A 21849-nucleotide genomic window follows, 5' to 3' on the forward strand; every position below is an offset into this window, starting at 1 on the left:
CTTCTCCTTGAGTGCCGTGTGGCACAGTCATTCTCCACCTATTTAGCTTATGAAATTCTGACTTTTATGTGTTTTATGATAATGATAATACTTAGCACTCATATAACTCCTCTTCAAAGTGCTTTCTGAACATTTACTAATTAATTTTATATTAGTAAAACATGTGCTATGTATATGCTGCTCCTTAAGTAATAAATAATCCTATGACCCAAGTGGAGGCAAATTTAAAACTCTCATTTGTTGTGACTGAGGAACCAGTTGGGTCACCTGGATTGAGAAGGATAGTGAACCTTTTCTCAGCTTTGCATTTTGTGAATATGGAGACAAGTCTCTGCTCTTCTCAGGCTCTAGAATCCACTTCCAAAGACTGTCGCAATTTATTGCTTTTTGGTGGAGGGCCAGTGGCTCTCCAAGTTCTAACCCTCCATTAGGACCTGAATTTTCTCCAATTTATAATTGTCTTCAACTTCCTTCTAGTCATATATTATCCTTTCATGAATTCCTCCATGAAATTTTGACTGCTGTCCTAATACTAGTATCCATTAAAAATTTTCTGTGCCCTAAAATCCAAAGGGTGTTGCTTTTTTATTAAAAATATATATGGGTTTAACAAGTAATCTTTCAAGTTTTGGATAGAATTCTCATTCTCAGCAGCCAATTTAGATGTTGGTGTGGAGACTACGTAGGACACATCCTAATGTTTAGCTAACTGGAAGAGAAAGAACTTACCAGAGGCCAGGGACCAGCAGCAAGGGAGAATCTAGTTATCTGGAATCTAGGACAGAAGGCTTCCTTGGGTAACCTTATCATATGATCAAGTAAAATCATTGTTCTACCTATGCGACCTCCTCCTTCTCTCCCAAACATGTAAAGGGAAAGATAATCAGAGAAATCATATTTGCCTCAGAATGAAAAAGAACCATAATGGTAGTTCTTGTATCAGTTATTGATAGGACCTTGATCAGACAAATATATTTGAATTCTTTAAAAATTTCCATTTTAATTGTATTTAAGCATTCCAGACTCTATGCTTCTGCATATGTTCTCAAAATATCCAGTATGTTCTCACTCTCATTTATCTTTGTAAATCCTACTCATTTTTTAAAAAGACTTATTTATTTGAGAGAGAGAAAGAGACAGAATGAGGGGAGTGGAAGAGGGAGAGAATCTCCAGCAGACTCACCGCTGTGTGCAGAGCCCAATGATGTGGGGCTCAATCTCATGACTCTGAGATCATGACCTGAGCCAAAACCAAGAGTCAGATGCTGAACCAATTAAGTCACCCATGTGCAGAAAATGTGCGAGAGAGCTGGTTGACCTGTTGGAAACTGTGCCAGCCATTAGTAGCATGAGTTGAGTCTGAATCAGAGATAAAATAGGAACCCAGACCTCTGAGAGGACAGGTGTGGAGGGCTGATAATGCCTGCAGACCAGATGAGGCAATGTGCATCTTTGGAGAGGACAGTCTGGACAATGATGACTGTAGGGTCAGTCCCTTAGCCCCAATCCTTTGACACTAGGTAAAAGCTAGAATACCTGGAACTAAGATGATGGGAAAGACTATAGTAGCTTGCCTGATAAAACCCTAAGCTATCTAGGAAAACCCTGGATTGATTAAATCTACCAAGAAGAGAATGTATAGTTACCACCACTAGGCAGAATGGAGGCTCGAAAGAGACATAATTAAGAAAATTACTTTTGGTGGGGGGCATACTTCAGTTTATCACAAGAAAACATATCAGCTAGAGTAGCAAGTTTGAATATGAGCTTAAAAATTGAGGCAGCTTTTAAATTATAAAGAAAAGTTTCTAGGAAATTTTAGTTTTTAAGCAACGAGATGTTTAGAAGTATTAAGGAAAGACATAGGATAGTAGCTTTATGAAGTTATATAGAACAAAGATGCCATAGAAAGGTTATAAGGAAGTTACAGCTCTAAGTTTCCTTTTAAATTCCATAATTTTATAGTCTGAAAGTGTCTTCCTTATCTATACACCTAACATCTGTGACAATGTATACTAGAACACTTTAAAAAATAAAGTATTTTTTTCTTGTTACAACTCTTATGTGATCACTTTAAAAGCCATCGTTAAAAATAACCAACTATAGGATTGAAATGAGAAAGGTTTAGAAAGTAATTTTGAAGGACTCCTGGGTGGCTCAGGGGTTTGAGCATCTGTCTTTGGCTCAGGGCGTGATCCTGGAGTCCCGAGGATCAGTCCCGCATCCGGCTCCCTGCATGGAGCCTGCTTCTCCCTCTGCCTATGTCTCTGCCTCTCTCTCTCTCTGTGTCTCTCATGAATAAATAAATAAAATCTTAAAGGAAAAGGAAGGATTGCTTAACTTTTTTTGGCCTATTCATTTATAGCCACTATTAACACTTCATGTGAAAATTTAAAAATGAATATCCTTTAAAAGTAAGCATAAAATACATATTACGCACTTTCCTACCCAGTTGTCATATAGAAAACATTTAATGAAGGGAAGGTTAGGAAAGGCACAAAAGACAAAACATAAAAATATCTCAATGTTTAAAAGATACTTAGGTGACTAAGTATGGGGTGGCTCAGCTGTTGAGCATTTGCCTTCAGCTCAGGGTGTGATCCTGGGATTGAGTCCCACATTGGGCTCCTCACCCCCCCCCCCGCCCACCCCGAGCCTGCTTCTCCCTCTGCCTCTCTCTTTGTGTCTCTCATGAGTAAATAAATAAAATCTTTTTTTAAAAGGGCACTTATGAAAGAGGAAAGATTACTGGTTTTTAAACATAATTACCCATTTTATAAGACAGTGTTCTGTGTAAAAATTTTTATTTGCAATCCCAAGAAAGATAGTTTAACAGGTAATCCTGTAATATATGCAATTCGTAGTTTGAGAAATAGTATTTATGGAGTTTATTAATATATGTGTATACTCATTAATAATTCATATTTTAATCTATTTTTGTAAAAATTATCTAATAAAAACAAATATTAGTCAAATTCTCTATTTTTACCTGAGAATACTTTCTTTGATTTTTTTTGTTAATGTACCTGATTATGGTTCTATGGATACATATATTTCCTTTAAGTTCCATAATTGTATATATTTGAAAATGTTTATATCTATGTCTATGTCTCTGTATGTACCCAGCTGATGTGTTAGCACTATAACATTTTCTAACTCAGCCTGTACACTAGGAAAACTTTTTGAAAGAATTTTACCAAAGTTTAGATCAAATGCACTCTAGGTTTTTCTCCCAAACTTATTTTGATTTTAGAAGCCATAATAAAAAATAGGAGCATATACGATAAAATTTCCTATCACTGCAATATCCATCTACTATGAGAAGAAATGTAATTTTATTTTAGTGACATTGAATTTTAATTTTCATTCATTCAATCCTTTGGCAAGCTTTCATTGAATGTCTGTTACTTATTATGCATCATGATAGGAATTCTAAGATAAAAGTCAATATTGAAAATTTAAATCCCACAAGGATTTTGTGGAAAGTTTCTGTATGTGTGTTGAAGGTGTAAATTTCATGAGAAAGCTATTACGTAACTGGTCATGAGGTCAATTGCTATATATTTTTGTCTTCTCAGTCCCAATGATTATATCATTCATTATTACTGAATTCCATAAGAAACCTAATGTGCAAATACACATACACAAATTTTGCTTTTTTAGATGTTTAAAACTTACCTGAGTAATTAAAATCCAGTATGTCAAAAAGTAGGATCCTATTGAACTTTTCCATATATACATAAGTATTGAAAATATATACTCATATATTGGTAAATATTTTCATTTAGTTGATGGATAATTTCACGTTTGCTTAACACAAACATTATCCTCGTAGCATATTCTCGTAGATTCCATTACTTTGCCTAATTTTATTTGGTTCACTTTTAACTCATTTAGGAATTTTCAATTTTACTTTTGAAATTTAAGGACATATTTTAGAGGAGCATAATAAAAATCTTTTTTTGGAGGCAGGGTAAAGGAATCCTCTAATTAGAGAGCTCTTTTTCATGAGAGAGCTATTCTTATTTTCTAACTTTCTTAATGTTGCCACTGGGCAAGGCCCTACAACTATATGTCTCTATGCTGGCATTTATCCCCCAGATAATATGAAACTATGAAGAAATGAAAGCCACGCTTCTGGTTCTCTAGAATTGGTGGAGAAGAAAGGAAGTCTTCATTTCAATCTCTGCCATTTAGGATAAATGTTACCATAAAATTAAGGGCATTTTATGCTGTGACTGATGTTTCCTGAGCCAAGTTTGGGCAAAAAAAAATGAAGTTACATTCAATTTATGTAAACCAAGTGTGACAAGTCCAATATAAAAATGTTTAGAGAAGGGATTGTAAAATCTTCAGGGTTTTAGAAAATAAAAGTTTCCTTGTGCTGAAGTGCTACAAACCAAATAGTAAGATTTCTTTTCTTTTTTTCTTTTCTTTTTTTTCTTTTCTTTTCTTTTTTCTTTTCTTTCTTTCTTTCTTTCTTTCTTTCTTTCTCTCTCTCTCTCTCTCTCTTTCTTTCTTTCTTTTTCTTTCTTTCTTTCTTTCTTTCTTTCTTTCTTTCTTTCTTTCTTTCTCTTTCTTTCTTTCTTTCTTTCTTTCTTTCTTTCTTTCTTTCTTTCTTTCTTTTCTTTCTTTCTTTTTCTCTTCTCTTTTTACCAGAATAATATAATTAGATAGACTTTAACATCTGGAGAATAATTTTAAAGCTCTTTTTTTTTAGTAGGTTCAGGTAGGTGGTATAAACATATTTTTGGAGCTAGTGTTGATTTTTAAAAAAATCTTTATTGCTTATGACTTTAACAGTTCACTAAAATTTATATTTTATTAGATTGCTCTTACTCTCAAGAGTAGAAAGTGATATATTTAAGGTTGAAAAGATATAGGATTGCATTCCAGTCCATTTAGGTACCTAGAAAATGTCAGTGAAATCACCCCATGAAGGCATAAATCACAATGAGAGGAGCAAAAGCAGGATTTTTCAGGTGACCCGTGATAAATACGAGTGAGTGGTATTGAGTTAGGACAATATTAAAACTAGAAAAGAAGTTTAGGAATTACAGATAGTGTGTGATTTAGTCAACCCCATGTACAGAGAAAGATACAGTAAGTTGAAACTATAGTAGAACACTGTCTCCAGCTGACTTACGGGAAGCCCAGACGTTTTTACCAGCACCACTCATACCTTTATCCTAAATTCCTTCTCAGCATCTGTTTTCATCGCAGTGACATATATATGGAAGTTTTAGTTTTCTTTTTTAGAGGCAGGGCTTTGTTGGAGGCAGTGTCCAGAGGGAGTTCAGAGGAAGCATCAGGTCTTTAGACTGTCATCTCTCAGGGTTAGAGGAGTCAAGAACCAAAACAGAACATTTTATTATAATGAGGGGTTTGGTGAAATTTTAAGGAAAGGACGATTAATAAAAGCCAAATATTCAAGAACTATCTTGAGACTCTGGACCCCATCAGAATCGTCTATTATGAAAAAGTGTGGCACAGGTTTGGGGGAAGACTGTAAAGCCACTCTTTCTGCCCCTATACAGACATTTCTATCATTCCTGAAGGTTAGAAGTTTAGGAAATCTCCAGAGATGGTAGCATTTGTGGCCTGGATGTGGAGATAGGTGTCATAGTGGTGAGACTATGAGTGGCTTTGTAGGCAATGTGGGCATATTCAAGCCTGGGAAAGAAAGGAAAACAGGGCAGCTTCTATGTGGTGCTTACAGATGGAAGCAGCGTTGTTCAAAAAGGAGACATACGTGCTATATTGTCACACCAAGAGTGTAAATACATCTAGAGAGACATGAGGAAGACCATAAAGAAATTTGCTAAACCGAGTGTCATAATTTTGAAGGTATCAATTTGAGTTAGAGTCAGTGTGTATTTGTTGATAATAAGCTGTGAATACATAATAACATTTGAAAATCTAGATTATCAAAACATGGTGACTCTCATAATGTAGAAGGCATTAGTGAGAACATGACTATCATTATAATGTAGAGGGAATTGTATTTAGATAGCCTCCTTCTTAGTTTGAAAACTCAGTTTGGAAAATAAAAATAATATGGCAAATTCAAATCATGCTGAAGATTAGTTTCTAAAGGATAAATACAAAGGCATTAGAGTCCAAAAAACTGCCTTGAGATCTTAACTGCAATTTACCAGCTCTGTGATATCAGACATTTTGCTGAACTTCTCTGAACCTCATGTTCTTCCTCTTAAACATAGCTGAAATAATAATATTAAGTGAAAGGCCTAGTGGTAAGCAAATGCTTCATAATATATATAACTTATAACTATAACTTATAACTATTGTTATTGTCAGCTCATACTTTCAGTCAGTGGAGTATCAGTCACGTTTGCTTGGTCCCCTGTCATACATTATTTTCCAAAAAATTCCTGTGATAAAATAAGTTTTTGCTTCTATGGTTTCCACTTATTATTTAAAAATACCCTCAATGAAGTAGTAAAGTTCATGAGGAAATATTTGTAAATTCTAGATTACAATGAATTTTCTTAGCTGATAACTTCAAAATTGGTCAAGTGAAGAAACTGTGAATACATGTGTTTAACTGGGGTAACCCAGCAAATCTGCTCATGTGAGAGTATCCTAACAAAACTATCAGTAAAAACAGATATTCTTATAAAACTGTTACCTGAAGCAAGTTTTAACAGAAGAGAGTATGTTTTGGATAATATATAGACTTTAATAGTAGGGTAGGCCTAAAATGTTAACAACCACAGTTTCAATACATTTATGTTAGAATTCAGAGAAATTGTCTCGACTTCCTGGGTTCTACCCAAATGAGTCTTATGATCATGTAAGAAAAGCCCACTTCACAGTATTTTAGGAATGCTTTATTTTTGTAAAAGAAAGTGATCCAGAGGTATTTCTATATGAACTAATTCTTTCCCCTACTACTTTAAGAAAAGCACTTTCCCTGATCTCTGTGTGTAAAAAGAGAGGTTTAATGTTAGTTTCATTTAAAGAGAAAATGTAGATGATTGGTAACAAGAGCATGTGAACTTTGAAGCTTTCACACTTTAATTTTTCCTGATCAGGTTTTGTCTGGCATGAATTCTGAAAAGGAGCTCAGTGCAGTCTCTTTTAAAAATAGATGGCCTTTATTTAATTACCCAGCCTGACTGGAGGGAACTGAAATCTTTTGTTTACTAGGATTGGAAATTTCATCTGGAAGAGGATTTTGCACTTTCCGCTAAGGAGGGGCACATCTTTTTTTTTTGACTCTGATTAGATTTTTAGAAAAAGACCTCTTGCTTAAAATTAAAATCCAAGATTAATATAAAAATAGGACTTTAAAATGTATAGCCGTTGCAAAATAAATTACTCAGAGTTACTCTATTTTAAAATCTTTGTTCTTAGTTTTATATGGTCCATTTCACATAATTTATTATAATGTCCAGTTTACTTGAAGTAAACCCCTGTGAAAAGGGAAAATTATTGTTGAAGCCTTACAGCTAAGGAAATGGGAACACTGCCCATGGCCTACCATGTTCTTCAATAGACCAGTATGACTGAAGGAATAGTAAAAGTGGCTGCTGAGAGGTGGTGTACAGGGATAGAGAGCTTTGGTCTGAGTCAGAGAACCAGCAATTGAGCTGTCTACTGCCATTTCCTACTGTGTGGGCATGGTCACCTCAGTTCATGTCTGACATTTTACTTAGAGTTCAAACAACTTTTTAAAGGAACATGCTTGCTTCTTTAACTAAATATGACCATTAGATCATACCATGAGTCAAATTTGCTTCCCTATCCTTTTCTTTCCTAAAATCCTTTACAAAAATGTCTGATAATTTGAAAATACTATCCAATGCAAGGCCTTAGCAATTAGGCTAATAGTATCATTGCTGTTCATCAAGTTTTTCTTTATACGGTTGCCATCCAAAAATGTATCCATAAGGCTCTGACATCATGTTAAAGTTTCTTTTCAGTGTGGATGCCTGCAATAAAACCTACTTTTAAAAATTATAAGTCTATGATAGTTTAGAAAGCTACGTGAAATAGGTTTAGGGAAAATTCTGACATTTTCCCTGCCATGAGTCCAAACATTTAAATATCTACTGATATCGAAGGGATTTACTGAATTTATCTCTTCTTAGCATATATTAATGTCGTAAGTCTTAGTATTGGCTAATATATTTGATAGTTTTCTTTCCCTGTTGCCAATCAAGTAAAGAAACAGCTGACAGGAAACCTTGACCATTTTCCTTGACCAGTAGAACCAACACAGGAAAATGAGTTGTGGTAGTCATAAAAATGGAAATGTTTAGAATATTAAAAGATGCTTACTTCAAGACTTTTTCTATGAAAGCACTTCAAAAAAATATATGTGTATATGTATATTATCCTCAAACTTATAGTTTAGGAAAATTACTAATTGCAAAAGAAACAGTACCAGATATTCTAATAGTACCATGCACACTAGAAATGTTTCTTAACAGTATTAACATTGCTAGGCAATTGTGCTAGATCTATAAAAATTCAAATGAAAACAATTGTTAAAATATTAATATGGATTATGAACAGGGAAAAATTTGCTTTTTCTGCTATCTACAATGATATATACTTTTTAAAAAAGTTTTATATATTTCCTTCAAGGGCTCTTTTCTGAATGATCCAAGAATTATTCATTGTTCTCCCTTACAATGCCTGAGGATCGTAAGGGAATTGTTTTGTATCAGAGATGTGAAAAATAATACACATACAGGAAAGTACATAAAACACACGTGTACAACTTAATGACTTACTACAAAGCAAATATCCATAGAAGTTTGCTAACAAGCCAGCAGCGCTCTGTCTTTCCCTTCTTGGGTTCAGTTCTACCCTGCTCCCCCAAAGGTGAACATTGTTTATAGTTTTTGGTAATAGATTCCTTGATTTTTTTGAAAACAGTTTTTCATGAGTAAAAATGAATTTTTAAACAATACAGTTGAAAAACATATAAATGGAATAGTATGCATTTTGTTTTTAATGACTAGCTTCTTTTAACTTTGTGTTTTTAAGGTTCATCTTTGTTAAGTGTGGCTCTAGTTTATTCATTTTTATGGCTGTAGGATAGTCCATTGTATGAACATAACAGAATTTACTTATTCATTTCCCTGCTGATGGCCATTTGGTTGTTGCCACTATTTGGGCTAGTATGAGTAATGCTGCTTTTGATGTAGGAATGAATTAGGGGCCCGGCAGGGAAAGATAAGGGAAATGCCCAGAGTCAGGATCCTACCCATCCAAAGAAAACTGAGATAAGACAGTAAAAACAAAAAATAAACCTGGCTCCCTAGCTCCAAAATGTTAGATGGTATCCACCTTTAATGGCAACTAACTAATCACAGAAATCCCAGATGTAGAGAAATGTTATGGAGCAGATAATAACCAGAGAGAAGGGAACATTTTGTGCTCATGATATTTACAAAAAAACAAAACAAAACAAAGCAAAAAACCTTGTTTGTTACAAGTCTACCCTGTTTGTTCTAAATATCCACCCGGATATTGACAAGAAATTTACCAAGTTCCCTGGTCAGTTTCCTATAAAAAACAGACAATAAAAGCCCTCAGTGGCAACCCTGTAGGGACCACTCTCACTTTTGAGAGATTTCTCTGTACCTTTGCTCATTGTCTGTTGTCCATGAGATTCATTCTGCAACTCCGTGAGACAAGAACCAAGCTCTCCCATATCACTTTGAATATTCCTCCTTATGTGCACCCATTTCTAACATACTCACTTTGGAGTAGAATTGCTAAATCATAAGATATACATATGATATACTTTATTGGATAATGCCAATTTCCCCTTGTTAAACTGCTGATATTAAGACAGTTTACACTATGCCATCCTTGCCAGTTTTTGAATTTGCTAGACTTTCAATTTTTATCCATTGGTGTGTTGTGCTATATTATAACGGCTTTATTTTTTTATTTTCCTTATTTCTAATAAGATGGAACCCTTTTTATTGCATTTATTGGCCATTCAGATTTTTTTTTTCTGATGTACCTAATCTTCTGTCCATTTTTTTATTATTTGTTTTTACTTATTGATTGGTAGTGACCCTTATACATTTTAGATATGAGCTATATTTTAGTTATATGTACTACAAATATCTTCCCTCAGTCATTTTCCTTTTATTCTTTAACAGTGTCTTTTGAATAACAAAATGTTCTTAATTTAATAAAATCAGATTTAACATTTTCTTTAAGTCTTTGTTATGATACTAAATATAATTTTTCATCTTAAGACATCAGGATATTTCTTGAGGTTATCAAAGTATTTCCTTATGTTCCAGAAGCTACATTTCCTATTTTTTCTTCCAGTCATCCGAAATGATTTTGTCCCCTACTTCCCTGAAAGTGTAATTGATATTTCCAATTTCAGACTCTTCTCTGAGCTACAGATATATATTTATAGTTTTTTGCCTAATCTGATTGCTTGTACATTTCAAATGTAACATTTTCAGAATGAAACTTTTTTTAAAAAACAGTTTTATTTATTTATTTGAGAGAGAGAGTGTGTGTGTGTGTTTGTGCAAGCGAAAGGAGGAGGAACAGAGTGGGAGTGGCAGAGACTATCTATCCTTCAGAGTTAACTTGGCAGTGCTCTTTTTGTAGAACCAATGAAATAAAGTATGCCTCTTCAGAATTTACATGAGGAAAAACAAGAAGTTTGCACTACAATGCATGTAGTTATTCTGATACCCAGGTGTTGTGATTCTCCCCAAAATCTTATCCTCAAATTAGAATAAAATAAGAACTTCTTTGTACGGCCTATGTGCCTATTTCTTCAACTTCTTTAACACCAGTTTCTCTTTCAATAGCTTTGGTCCAACCACATTGACTTCTTACTGTTCCTCAAACTCACAAAATTGTTACCTTAGGATTTACATACTTGCTTGTTTATCTGCCTGGCTTGGTCTTTCTTAGAAGTTGCCTTAACTAGCTCAGAATAATGCCTGGCACATTATAATCACTCAAAATATTTTTAGAGGCACCTGGATGGCTGAGTTGGTTAAGTGTCTGTCTTTGGTTCAGGTAATAATCTCACAGTCCTAGGATCAAGCCACATATCGGCTCCCAGCTCAGTGGAGAGTCTGCTTCTGGTCTCCTTTCTCCCCCACTCATGCTTGCTCTCTCTCTCAAATAAGTAAATAAAATCTAAAACAAAACAAAACAAAACAAAACAAAAACCTATTGGTAAATGGATGAGTGAAAAAATGAATGACTGGTTAGATGGATGAATTTTGTAGGGAAACCCGTTTTATTAATGTATCATCTTATTTTTATTGCATTAGTAATTTCAGTCTAATTTGTATTATTGGAGGTTAAAGGTTGGCGTTGCTCTGGAAAATGCCCTGAGATTCCTGTTTGCATTTTGAATTCCTGTTTCATTCAGTTGCTTTTTTTCCTCCAAAATGGATTTCTACTTCACTTGATTTTTGATCGGTTTGATTTCTTTACTGTAGATGATTTGTATCATGGTTGTGCACCAGATTAAAGAAACAATGTCCCAAAGCTTTGCAACTCCTTATTCTCTCAGAGATCTTATGCTCCCTCAAAACTATTTCCTTATTGAAGGTAGAATATTAGCCTGGAAGGGACCATGGAAATCATCCTTTTTTAAGCCTGACCCATTGTAGAAATCCTCCAAAACATTTCTGTAGGTGATCATCCAGCTTCTGCCTAAGTATTTCTCTTGACATGGGAACTGTTCCTTCAAAAGACAATGGATTCTTTAAAAAAAAAAAACGATTTTATTTATTTATTCATGAAAGACATAGTGAGAGGCAGAGGGAAAGGCAGGCTCCATGCAGGAAGCCCAATAGAGGGCTTGATCCTGGGACTTCAAGGTCACAGCCTGAGCCGAAGGCAGATGCTTAACCACTGAGCCACCCAGGCATTCCAGGACAACTGATTCTTATAGAAATGAATCACTAGAAGTATGCAGGGAAATAGCCTGTTTTCCCCATAGGATATTAATCAAACTGATTGACTAGAAATGAGAAAGACTGTGTTTTGGGATTTGGATTATGTGGACATATGAAAAGTATAAAAATACCCCCACGTATTTTGGATCTGTTGGAAGTGTTTAATGTTTAGCAAACTGGAAAATAGGAATTAAATTGTGTAAGTGAGAGTCTGCAACAGATTTAGATAGATAATCTAAGAAGTTCTTTGCTCCATTCTCATATAAACTACAGAGTAATTATTAATTTTGGCAAATCAATGTTCTGGGAGACTCGTTTGTTTTTTAAAGATTTTATTTATTTATTCATGAGAGACAAACAGAGAGAGGCAGAGACATAGGCAGAGGGAGAAGTAGACTCTTCTCAGGAAGCCCGATGTGAGACTTGATCCCAGGCCCCGGGATCATGCCCTGAGCCAAAGGCAGATGCTCAATTGCTGGAGCCACCCAGGCATCTCCTCACTTTTGATATTTAAGATATTTCCCCTGAATCTTCTAGGACCACAACCCTTTTTTTGTTATTCTGTAATGAATATCCTACTCTTTATTATTGCATCCATCAAGTTTTATTGTATGTTTATCAAAACCACCATTCTCTGGATGTCTTAAGTGTAGGTACTATGTCTTATTTATCTTAATTTTATTAGTGTCTGGTAAACAGCCTAGAACATATTAGGGCTCAATAAATTTGTTAAATGAATGATCTACACTCTGCAATTAAGCCCTCCAAGTAGTGCAAAAAACAGCCAATTGTTTGCTCTAAACTTTCTTGGATAAATCTCTTTTCATTAGTTCTGCTCACTGTTTTAAACCAAATAGGATTCAGTTTGAACATCAAATATTCACATTGTTTGCCTATTTTTTTTTTTTTACTGGTTAGTCTGTGTTTTCTATATGCTGAACAGAGTTTTCCCTGATAGTAATAACTTTTTCTGGCAGTGAATTAGGATACTAGAAAGTTTTTGCCAGAGTTTCCAGAATGATTTTTTTAAGAACTGAAAGAATTTATGAATTACCAGTCTTCCCACAAATATCCAAAATTGTTCTCATGGAGTTACTTAGGTCTCAGAGAAGTTGAAGCCATCAGTACTTTAAAAATAAATAAATAAGGGATCCCTGGGTGGCGCAGCGGTTTGGCGCCTGCCTTTGGCCCAGGGCGCGATCCTGGACCCGGGATCGAATCCCACGTCAGGCTCCCGGTGCATGGAGCCTGCTTCGCCCTCTGCCTGTGTCTCTGCCTCTCTCTCTCTCTCTCTCTCTCTCTCATGAATAAATAAATAAAATCTTTAAAAAAAAATAAAATAAAAATAAATAAATAAATAAGAAAGAAGCTCTTAAATAGGTATTCTGGTATTCAAATATCTCTTCATAAAAATAAACATATTTTTAAATAATATTTTATTTTCAATAAACTGAGTTTGTTTTATTTTGCTAAATAAGTACTTTATATAGCTTTCAAAATATAGGAACAAATAAAAATATGTTTATGATTATGTGAGGGCATGTACACACACACACACCCCAACACACCCATACACAAAACACACTTTCTTTGAGGCTTACTCAAAATTACCAATTTAATGTTGTCCTCACAGGATAAAGCCAGGGAGTGTCAAGCTGGACGCTTGTCTCAGTTATAGGACTTGATTATAAGGCAGCAGAAAGTGCCAAGCCTTTAAATTCTACTTAGCAGTTAGTTCTCTTGTAGGAGAACCAATTAAATAAATTGTTTTGAATTGTCCTTCATAAATTATAACTTCCATGAATACTTAGGTGGGGAAATAGTTTTAAAAGAGTTTATTTGGAATAAGGTGTATCGATAATTTGTACATTTCATCAAACTGGTTAAATTTTCAACTTCTTTTCCTTAAAAGTAAATGATTTCTCTGTAGATCTGTTTAGCAATTTACATGAGGAAATACAAGAAGTTTGCATCATAACACATGTTGTAGTTCTGATACCCAAATGTTATGGTAGCTTCTAGAAGGAGGAAGCCCTGACACATAGATGGTCATGCATAACCAAGCTTCAGTTAATGCTAAAATCCCATAAAAATTCAGTTACATTCACAATTCAGACTACATAAATTGCTGTGCCATTAAATTTTAATGGATTTATGTTCTTTTGTAAAGTGTGTGTAAGGGAGACAAAGGGAGAAAGAAAGAGGAAGAGAGAGAAATGTTCCTTTTCTACAATAATTTTATTGAAATTACACTAATCTTTCTCTTTGCAAAACAATTCTTCATATATGACTGAAAATTCATTACTTGGATTTAGCTATTGAGGATCCTTAAATTCTCAAAAATAACTTGCACTGGGTGAACTTTAGTTCTTAAGATTACTCCTATTTAGTTGTTCAAAAGCACTGCATAGTTATGTCAGTTGAGAAGGTTGTGTTGTTGTATTTCATCAGTTTATGGAAGAAATAAATTCTCTTTTTTCATAGAGATGAGGGATATTTTTAATAAAAGTCATCATAAAATCATAATTCATGGAGTCTTAGTTGAGGAATGACTATTTTAGCTTTGCTCTTAAATGCCTGAAATTTATCAGTTCCTATGGGAGTGTGTTTTTATAGGATAATTAAGATTGCTGTAGGGATTCTAGGACTTATACCACTTGTAGAATATTGAGTAAACAGAAATTTCAAGTAAATAGTATTTTTCTTGCCTCTTGCTGTTCTTTCTGTCTTGCAAGTTATCCTGCCACTTTTTCCCTTGTGAGTTTCTCTATTTTGCCCACTTATCAGTTTCAGTGAGACTTTTTGGGGAATACTCCTCTAACCCTGCAGACTCATCCAGAGTCCTCTAATGTTTAACTCGCAGGGTACCGGTTTTTCTCACTACTCGCTCTTATCACAACTGCTATAAAATTGTTACCTCTATAGCTAGTTTACATGTTACCCCTGGCACAAGCCATGATACTAGGCAGCATTCATATACCTTTCTTGACAAAACATAAAATAGAGTAATAAAGAACAGATAGTGTTGATGAAACCATATCTATGTAGTAACAGGATGTTAAAATAGGGAACTTTCGGTTTCTTTAGCAGCTGAAAAGGAAAGTCTTGGAATTTTAGATGTACACCTGCATACAGACTTTGCCACAAAGATGCATTTATTGTGCTAGACCCCAGTTTTTTCAGTTATCCAGTCACGGTAGGCTGTCACTCGAGTGTACACTCCTGGCTTATCTGGCAGACCGCATCGGTCCCCCCAGCTTACTATCCCCACGAGGAACCAAAGCCGCCGTGAGTCCTCTTGAACCAGTGGGCCACCCGAGTCACCCTGAGGGAAACACAATGATTAATTGCTTAAGTGTGAGACAACCGAAAGTATTAAGGAGCTTATTTCTATGTCAGCAGAAGTCACATCCATTATGACAGTAAATAGATTTAGTCTAACATTTCCTATTGAGACATTATACAAAGTTGAAATACTATACCAATTTTCAAGTGAAAATTACGAAAATCCTTCAAGACCACATGTTGTTCCTTAAGCAAATGTGAGAAGATGAGAAGCACGTTTCCCACTGTCCTCAGTTGCTTGGCTGAGTGCTTCCCATCCCAGACGTTACCTCTTTTGTGAAGGCTTCCCTGGCCTGTATCTTCCTCCCCACTGTCACCCCTACTAGCTTTGGGCTGGATTAGTTTTTCATTGCCTGTGCTGCCATATCTTGTGTACATCTCTTTCCCTCCTGTATTATTTTTTACAAGCACCCCATGTGACTGTTTGAGCTTACTCCCTTGTACCAGTTCCCCTTGTGGCATCTGCGCATTGCTGCAAAACTCACGGCTTGTAGAATACTTGCTAATTGTCTGGTTTTTTGGCTACTCTATAAGGCCTGCCAGGGAAGGCCTACCTATTCTGGACACTGCTGTATCCTAAACTTCTATCTCATTGGTGATGCTAAGGAAATATTTATTGGATGAATGAGTCTTCAGAAGTCTCACTTATCTTCCTTTTCATAGTCCTGCATGGTGTCTGAGGCATAATATATTATCAAAAAATATTCTTTGGTGAGTAATGAAAAAGACATTTATATGGCAATGAGTAAAACATTCCTTATGAAATACCTACTAACCAATTATAATAAACTAACCAGCAAATATTTTAATGCAGTAATCTAGATGGGGAGACAAATTTAGTCTGTTTGACATACTGCATGGTAGGTTAAGTCTGTGGGTTCTGGAGTTAGAGAGCCTGGGTTGGAATCCTCCGCTTATCAGCCATATGAACTTCAGTAAGCTAGCTCTCTCTCTCTCTCTTTTTTAAATTGAAGTTCAATTTGCCAACGTATAGTATAACACCCAGTGCTCAGCTCTCTCTGCCTTGGTTTCCTCATCTGCAAATAATGCTTCTATCAATGAGTTTTACACACACAACACTTTCAGTGCAACCTGGCATATGGTCTGTACTAATAAAAGTTAGCTTTTACCACGTGTGAGTTTAGAATAGTTTGCTGTTCATTTGACTATGCTTAGTAGCTAGCTTTTCATACCTACTTAATTACTGGTCTAGATGGGGAGAAGGGTCAGTGTGTGAATCACCATGGCAAGCACTGCGTAGAGCTAATTGGCACCTGCCTCCTTTGGGTTGTGTGTTTGCACCTCAGTTAGCCAGTTCTCAGCACTTACTCATCACTGTGTTTTTGCTGTGATTTCTTCTCCTTCCTAGTAAGAAATTTATCTGCATGTCTTACCAAGAGTGGCAAGCAGATGTTAAACTAACACATAATTTTCCTGATTCTGGACAGCTTCACTGCCTGATCAGACATTTGAGCTTATGTTCTGTCTTCTAGACTATATAGCTTTCACGAATGCAAGGACTACATTGCTATGCTGGCACAGTATCTGGTGTACAGAAAGTAATTCATACATTTTTCTCTGAATGAATGAATGAATGAATGGGTGGATGAACTGAAACAAGTATGATCTCATAAGCCCTTTTGCAAACTGTGATTTCTTTTTGAGGCACAAACTCTATGTATTGTTGTATTTCAGTGAAAATTATTGAGGTCTGGAGTGGAACACACAGGGGAAGTTTCATGATAAATTAGGGCTTGATCTGGACTTGAAGGGAAGAGCAGAATTTGTGTATGAAGGTGGAAAGGGGCATCTTGAGTGAAGCATGAGTAACACCCTTTTATCTTTCAGGTGTTTGCTTAAGTCAATCTAGTTAATGCTCTTAGTAGAACCAGAATCGTCAGCGTACAGGTATGTTGCTTATTTGATTGGTGAGTTTTTTTGAAAATCACTATGAAATTTGAGAATTTGTTGATACAGAGCTAGCAATAAAAAAGAAACAGGAAGTGGAACAAGAAGTGTTCTCTATCACAAAGACATCTCCACTTAAAGGGAAAAGGCCAATGGGTAATTAATGGTATTTTCAAAATTGATAAACAATTCCCCTCCATTTACACAACCTTGCAGTCAATAAAAATGTTTAATTTTGGGAAAATGCCCATAGATTGGGATCTTTGAGAAAACTGTGGAAGAGCTACTTCTTATCTACTTTTTCAAGAATGTGAGCACTAAGTAAAAAACTCAGTAATGTTTGAGGAAAGAATAAACCTGATTTTTCTGCATACAATCTGCCCCCCCAAAACAGCAGCAGATTCCTCAAGAAAAGATTAATTTTTCTAAATTTCTAGAAATGTAATTTCTTATAGTAAGTAGTTGTTGCTGTTACAATATGGAGTTTCAGATTTAGGATTAAAATCTACTAAAAGACATAGACACGTTAATTGTTTAGATAATATAATTAAAATGTTAGTATTAAAATGCTATTCTGGGCAGCCCAGGTGGCTCAGCAGTTTAGTGCTGCCCTCAGCCCAGGGTGTGATCTTGGAGACCTGCGATCCAGACCCACATCAGGCTCCCTGCATGGAGCCTGCTTCTCCCTCTGCCTGTGTCTCTGCCTCTCTCTCTCTCTCTCTGTGTCTCTCATGAATAAATAAATAAAATCTTAAAAAAATAAAAATGCTATTCTAATTACTTTAAGATTTCATAATTATTTGCATTTTTATGTTTGGTTGAAAATGACAAGCTAGATCTAAATAGTTCCCCCCCCCCCCATTTATGCTGTTTTACAGTTATGGGAACTGTTGTGACTATAGTAACTAGCTTTTTGTGTACATTTTTTTATCCTCAAGGTGCTGATATTCAGGTTTTATTTATATTTTAAAATCAATTATTGTGTATGACTCTCAGGGGACTGATTAATTTATTTAAACCTTTATAGTGTTTGAAAGTTTGAGATTGAATTTTTTTTTTCCAGAGATTGAAATTACATCAGTGGTCGTGGTCTAGGTTAACAACAGGAAAAATAGCTGAGATGACTGAGATTTCTTTGTTTTTTAGCACAGGCCTGGCTAAAGTTCAATACTATTATTATCCCTATTTTACAAATAAAAAAAATTTGTCATAGAGGTTAAGGAATTCAATGCAGTTCTGTCCTGTTCTTGAACTTGGGTGGTTAACACTCTGAAATTTGGTTTCTCAAAATTGGTGTTCAATAACCACAGTAACAAAAATTGGTGTTCAACTGCATAAGAGAATTTTAACTCTAAAATTTAGTTAACAAGTTTTTAGAGGATCAAGGCTGTGTATTATAATTATGTTACCTCTATGCCTATCACAGTATCACATGCTAGTAAGTACTTACAAACTTGGATAATGATGTGATAATATTGTCATGAACTTACCCGGCATGCATCCACTCCACCTTGAGGTAGGCCAGCACAGAGCATTCCAGGCCTGACAGCTCCATTATAACTAGTTGGTGCATTACATACATCATTACTTATTATTCTGACCCGTGCTTGCTGTAGATCTGAAACTGTGTTACCTGTGAAGTATAAAAGCAGAAATAAAATGGATAGATTAATAACCGTATGGTAAATATGTGAAAGAATAAATGTATCCCAAACACTATTTCTTATTCAGCAAAGGAAGCTATGGAAGATATAAGTCGGAGTTTCTTGTCAGGAGAGATTCCTATAGTAGAGTAGAATAACTCCTTTACACAGGTCAATTTTATTTTTTTTCCTTTAGCTTTGCCATGCCGTGCCCCTTAGAACCTGAGAGCAAAATAAAACTGCTGTTTTAAGATCTACTAGTAGCATTTAAATTATTCATTGACTGACTTTGAATTGGGAAAATAACACATTGAATAACCTTTAATCTAACAATGAAAGAGAAACCAGTTGGATTTGAAGGCTAGAGAACTGATTTATTTTATATTGATGTTCCTTCAAAGGGGCACTGCCATGTTTGTGATTGGCACAAATTTTATCTATTAAACTAAATTTTTTGGGTCATGAAAACACAGTGAAATATTTTCTAGGACAACTAAGCCTTCATATTACTCCTTGGAGACATAATCTACAACATGAGCTGAAGTATGGAAATTGTTAATGCAATCCTTCCACACCCTGGCTGATATTCTTATTTTCACCATGGCCCTATTTGTTCTTTCACGTTGCCCTCGTTTTTATTCCTATTTTATTCCTTCAACAAACAAGGGTGGGCAATGCACATGTAGAGTTTCTTGCTTTAGAGGCAGGATTCATTTCATCTCAGAATACCTTAATGGTTGTTAATACTTTAAAGGATGTTAAAACGCTTAGAGAATACCTATCCAAATATTCTATTCAATTATTTTTAATTTTCTTTATAGGGTAGACATTTGAGACCTAGGGCTTCTGCATCATTGAAGAACTCATATTTCTTCATCACTTTCTTTTACATGTCCCTATTAATATGTTTGAAAATTTCCTACAATTTGTAGGGACACTGCTTTGCTTTGCTGAGGAAACTCAGGAATAACCAGAGCTTGGGCTCATCAGAATATAGGATGGTTTCTTCCCTAGAACATGTCCTTCAGGTGTTCCCTAATTAAAAAATATTGCATAGCAGCAAGTACCAGGAGGTTTTGTTGCTGTTGTTGTTTTATTTTTCCCGAGACACTTACCACCGTATTCTTGAGATCCCCATCCTGTTACATAAGCAGAAGAACCAGGTGGAATATTCTGGGTAGCCTCTGGGAGACATACCCTATGGATATTTTTGGTAAAGTTGATACCTCCTTCAAGTTGTATAGCTGCAATATCATTTTCATGAGTTGCAGGGTTATAATTGTTATGGATTAAAATAGTCCTTACTCTTCTTTTCTGTTTAGGAAATGCTATTGAAGCACCAAAGATGGCAGTCCACTGACGAGGATTAGATTGGCTAAAAAAATATCAAAACATACTTTGAATACGGAATTTGTGAGCATGTCAAACATTTGAATTTTGTGTCTGTCATCCCTGTCACCAGCTAACAACTGTTTGATCAATATCTCTTTGGTATATATTTCTGGATTATACAGCTAGTAAATGAATGATCATTTATCTAAAGGGTCTGTAATTTGGGCTTCATTAACTCAGTGTTGCTCCTAATGTTGAATAACAATAAAATGTAACCACATAATAATGTAAGAGTTTTGTGGAATTTAAATAGAGATGATACAGAAATAAAAATTTTATGTCCAGGAAATAATTTTATAAGGTACAGTAGCTTGTGTGAGAGTGAATGCTAAGTAAAAAATTCTAAAGAAAAAAGTAGTAAAAAAATTAAAAAAGTAGTTTACAACAAGCAAATTACATGATTTTTTTTATATTGAACTTCTTCTGCTCAGGATCTTTACAGAGAAGAGTCTAAAGATATTCTTCATCTCTTCCTTCCCTCCTTTTTTCTCTCATCCAGCAATTGAATAAGAGCATGATTTTGGAGCCAGTTAGATTTAGATTTAAATCTTGGCCATGCCATACATTAATAGTGTTATTTAGGGAAACTCATTTCATATCTCTAATTCTTAGTTTATTTTTGCATAAAATATGATTGATGATATCCTCTAACACAGTTGTAAGTATTGAGACGAGTGTGTCAAGCACAGTGTTTGGCACACAAGTAAGCAATCAGTGAAGGTAACTATTATTTTCATCAGTTAGATTGAACAAGGCATTACTAAGTGTCTACTTTGTATAAGAAACAGTGTGAATGTCTGGGAACAAAAATATAAATAAGTATGCTACAGCAATCAGACCCAAAAAAAGACATAGAAGTCATCTGAATCAGCAAGGAAGAAGTACAACTTTCACTATTCGCAGATGACATGATACATACTAAATCTAGAAAACCTGAAAGACTCCACCAAAAAACTGCTAGAACTGATAAATGAATTTAGTAAAGTTGCAGTATACAAACTCAATATATAGAAATCTGTCACATTTCTATACACCAGTAATGAAGTAGCAGACGGAGAAATTAGGGAATCAATCCCATTTACAATTGCACCAAAACCAATAAGATACCCAGCAATAAACCTAACCAAAGAGATGAAAGACCTATACTCTTAAAAACTATAAAACACTAATGAAATACATTGAAGAGGACACAAAGAAATGGAAATACATTCCATGTTCATGGATTGGAAGAGCAAATATTATTAAAATGTCTATGTACCCAAAGCAATCTACACATTTAATGAAATGTCTATCAAAATATCAAAGGCGTTTTTCACAGAACTACAGCAAACAACCCTAAAATTTGTATGGAACCACAAAAGACCCCCAAGAGGCAAAGCAATATTGAAAAAGAAAAGGAAAGCTGGAAGTATCACAATTCTGGACTTCAAGTCATATTAGAAAGCTCTAGTAATTAAAACGGTATAGTGCCGGCACAAAGACACATAGATCAATAGAACAGTGAAAACCTAGAAATGAATAGAAAACCTAGAAATGAGCCCACAGTTATATGGTCAATTAATCTTTGACAAAGCAGGAAAGAAGATGTTTCAAGCATTTGAAATCATGAATTCCTTTGGTAATCGGTGATA

The 21849-nt window shown here is 35.0% G+C and overlaps 1 protein-coding gene across 1 annotated transcript in view; it reads right to left on the bottom strand.

The window, feature by feature from the left end:
- Window positions 1–15093: 15093 nt before the first annotated feature.
- The window catches only part of TMPRSS11D (transmembrane serine protease 11D), a 36631-nt gene continuing 29875 nt past the window's right edge, over window positions 15094–21849 (bottom strand). The window contains exons 9-11 of the mRNA XM_041726881.1: window positions 19942–20201; window positions 18674–18816; window positions 15094–15255 (exon numbers count right to left, since the gene is read on the bottom strand). Coding sequence (XP_041582815.1) covers window positions 15094–15255; window positions 18674–18816; window positions 19942–20201 — 565 coding nt within the window. The remainder of the gene's footprint in view (window positions 15256–18673; window positions 18817–19941; window positions 20202–21849) is intronic.

This window comes from Vulpes lagopus, chromosome 12, assembly GCF_018345385.1.
Source record: "Vulpes lagopus strain Blue_001 chromosome 12, ASM1834538v1, whole genome shotgun sequence".
In the NCBI taxonomy this organism is placed as follows: Eukaryota; Metazoa; Chordata; class Mammalia; order Carnivora; family Canidae; genus Vulpes; species Vulpes lagopus.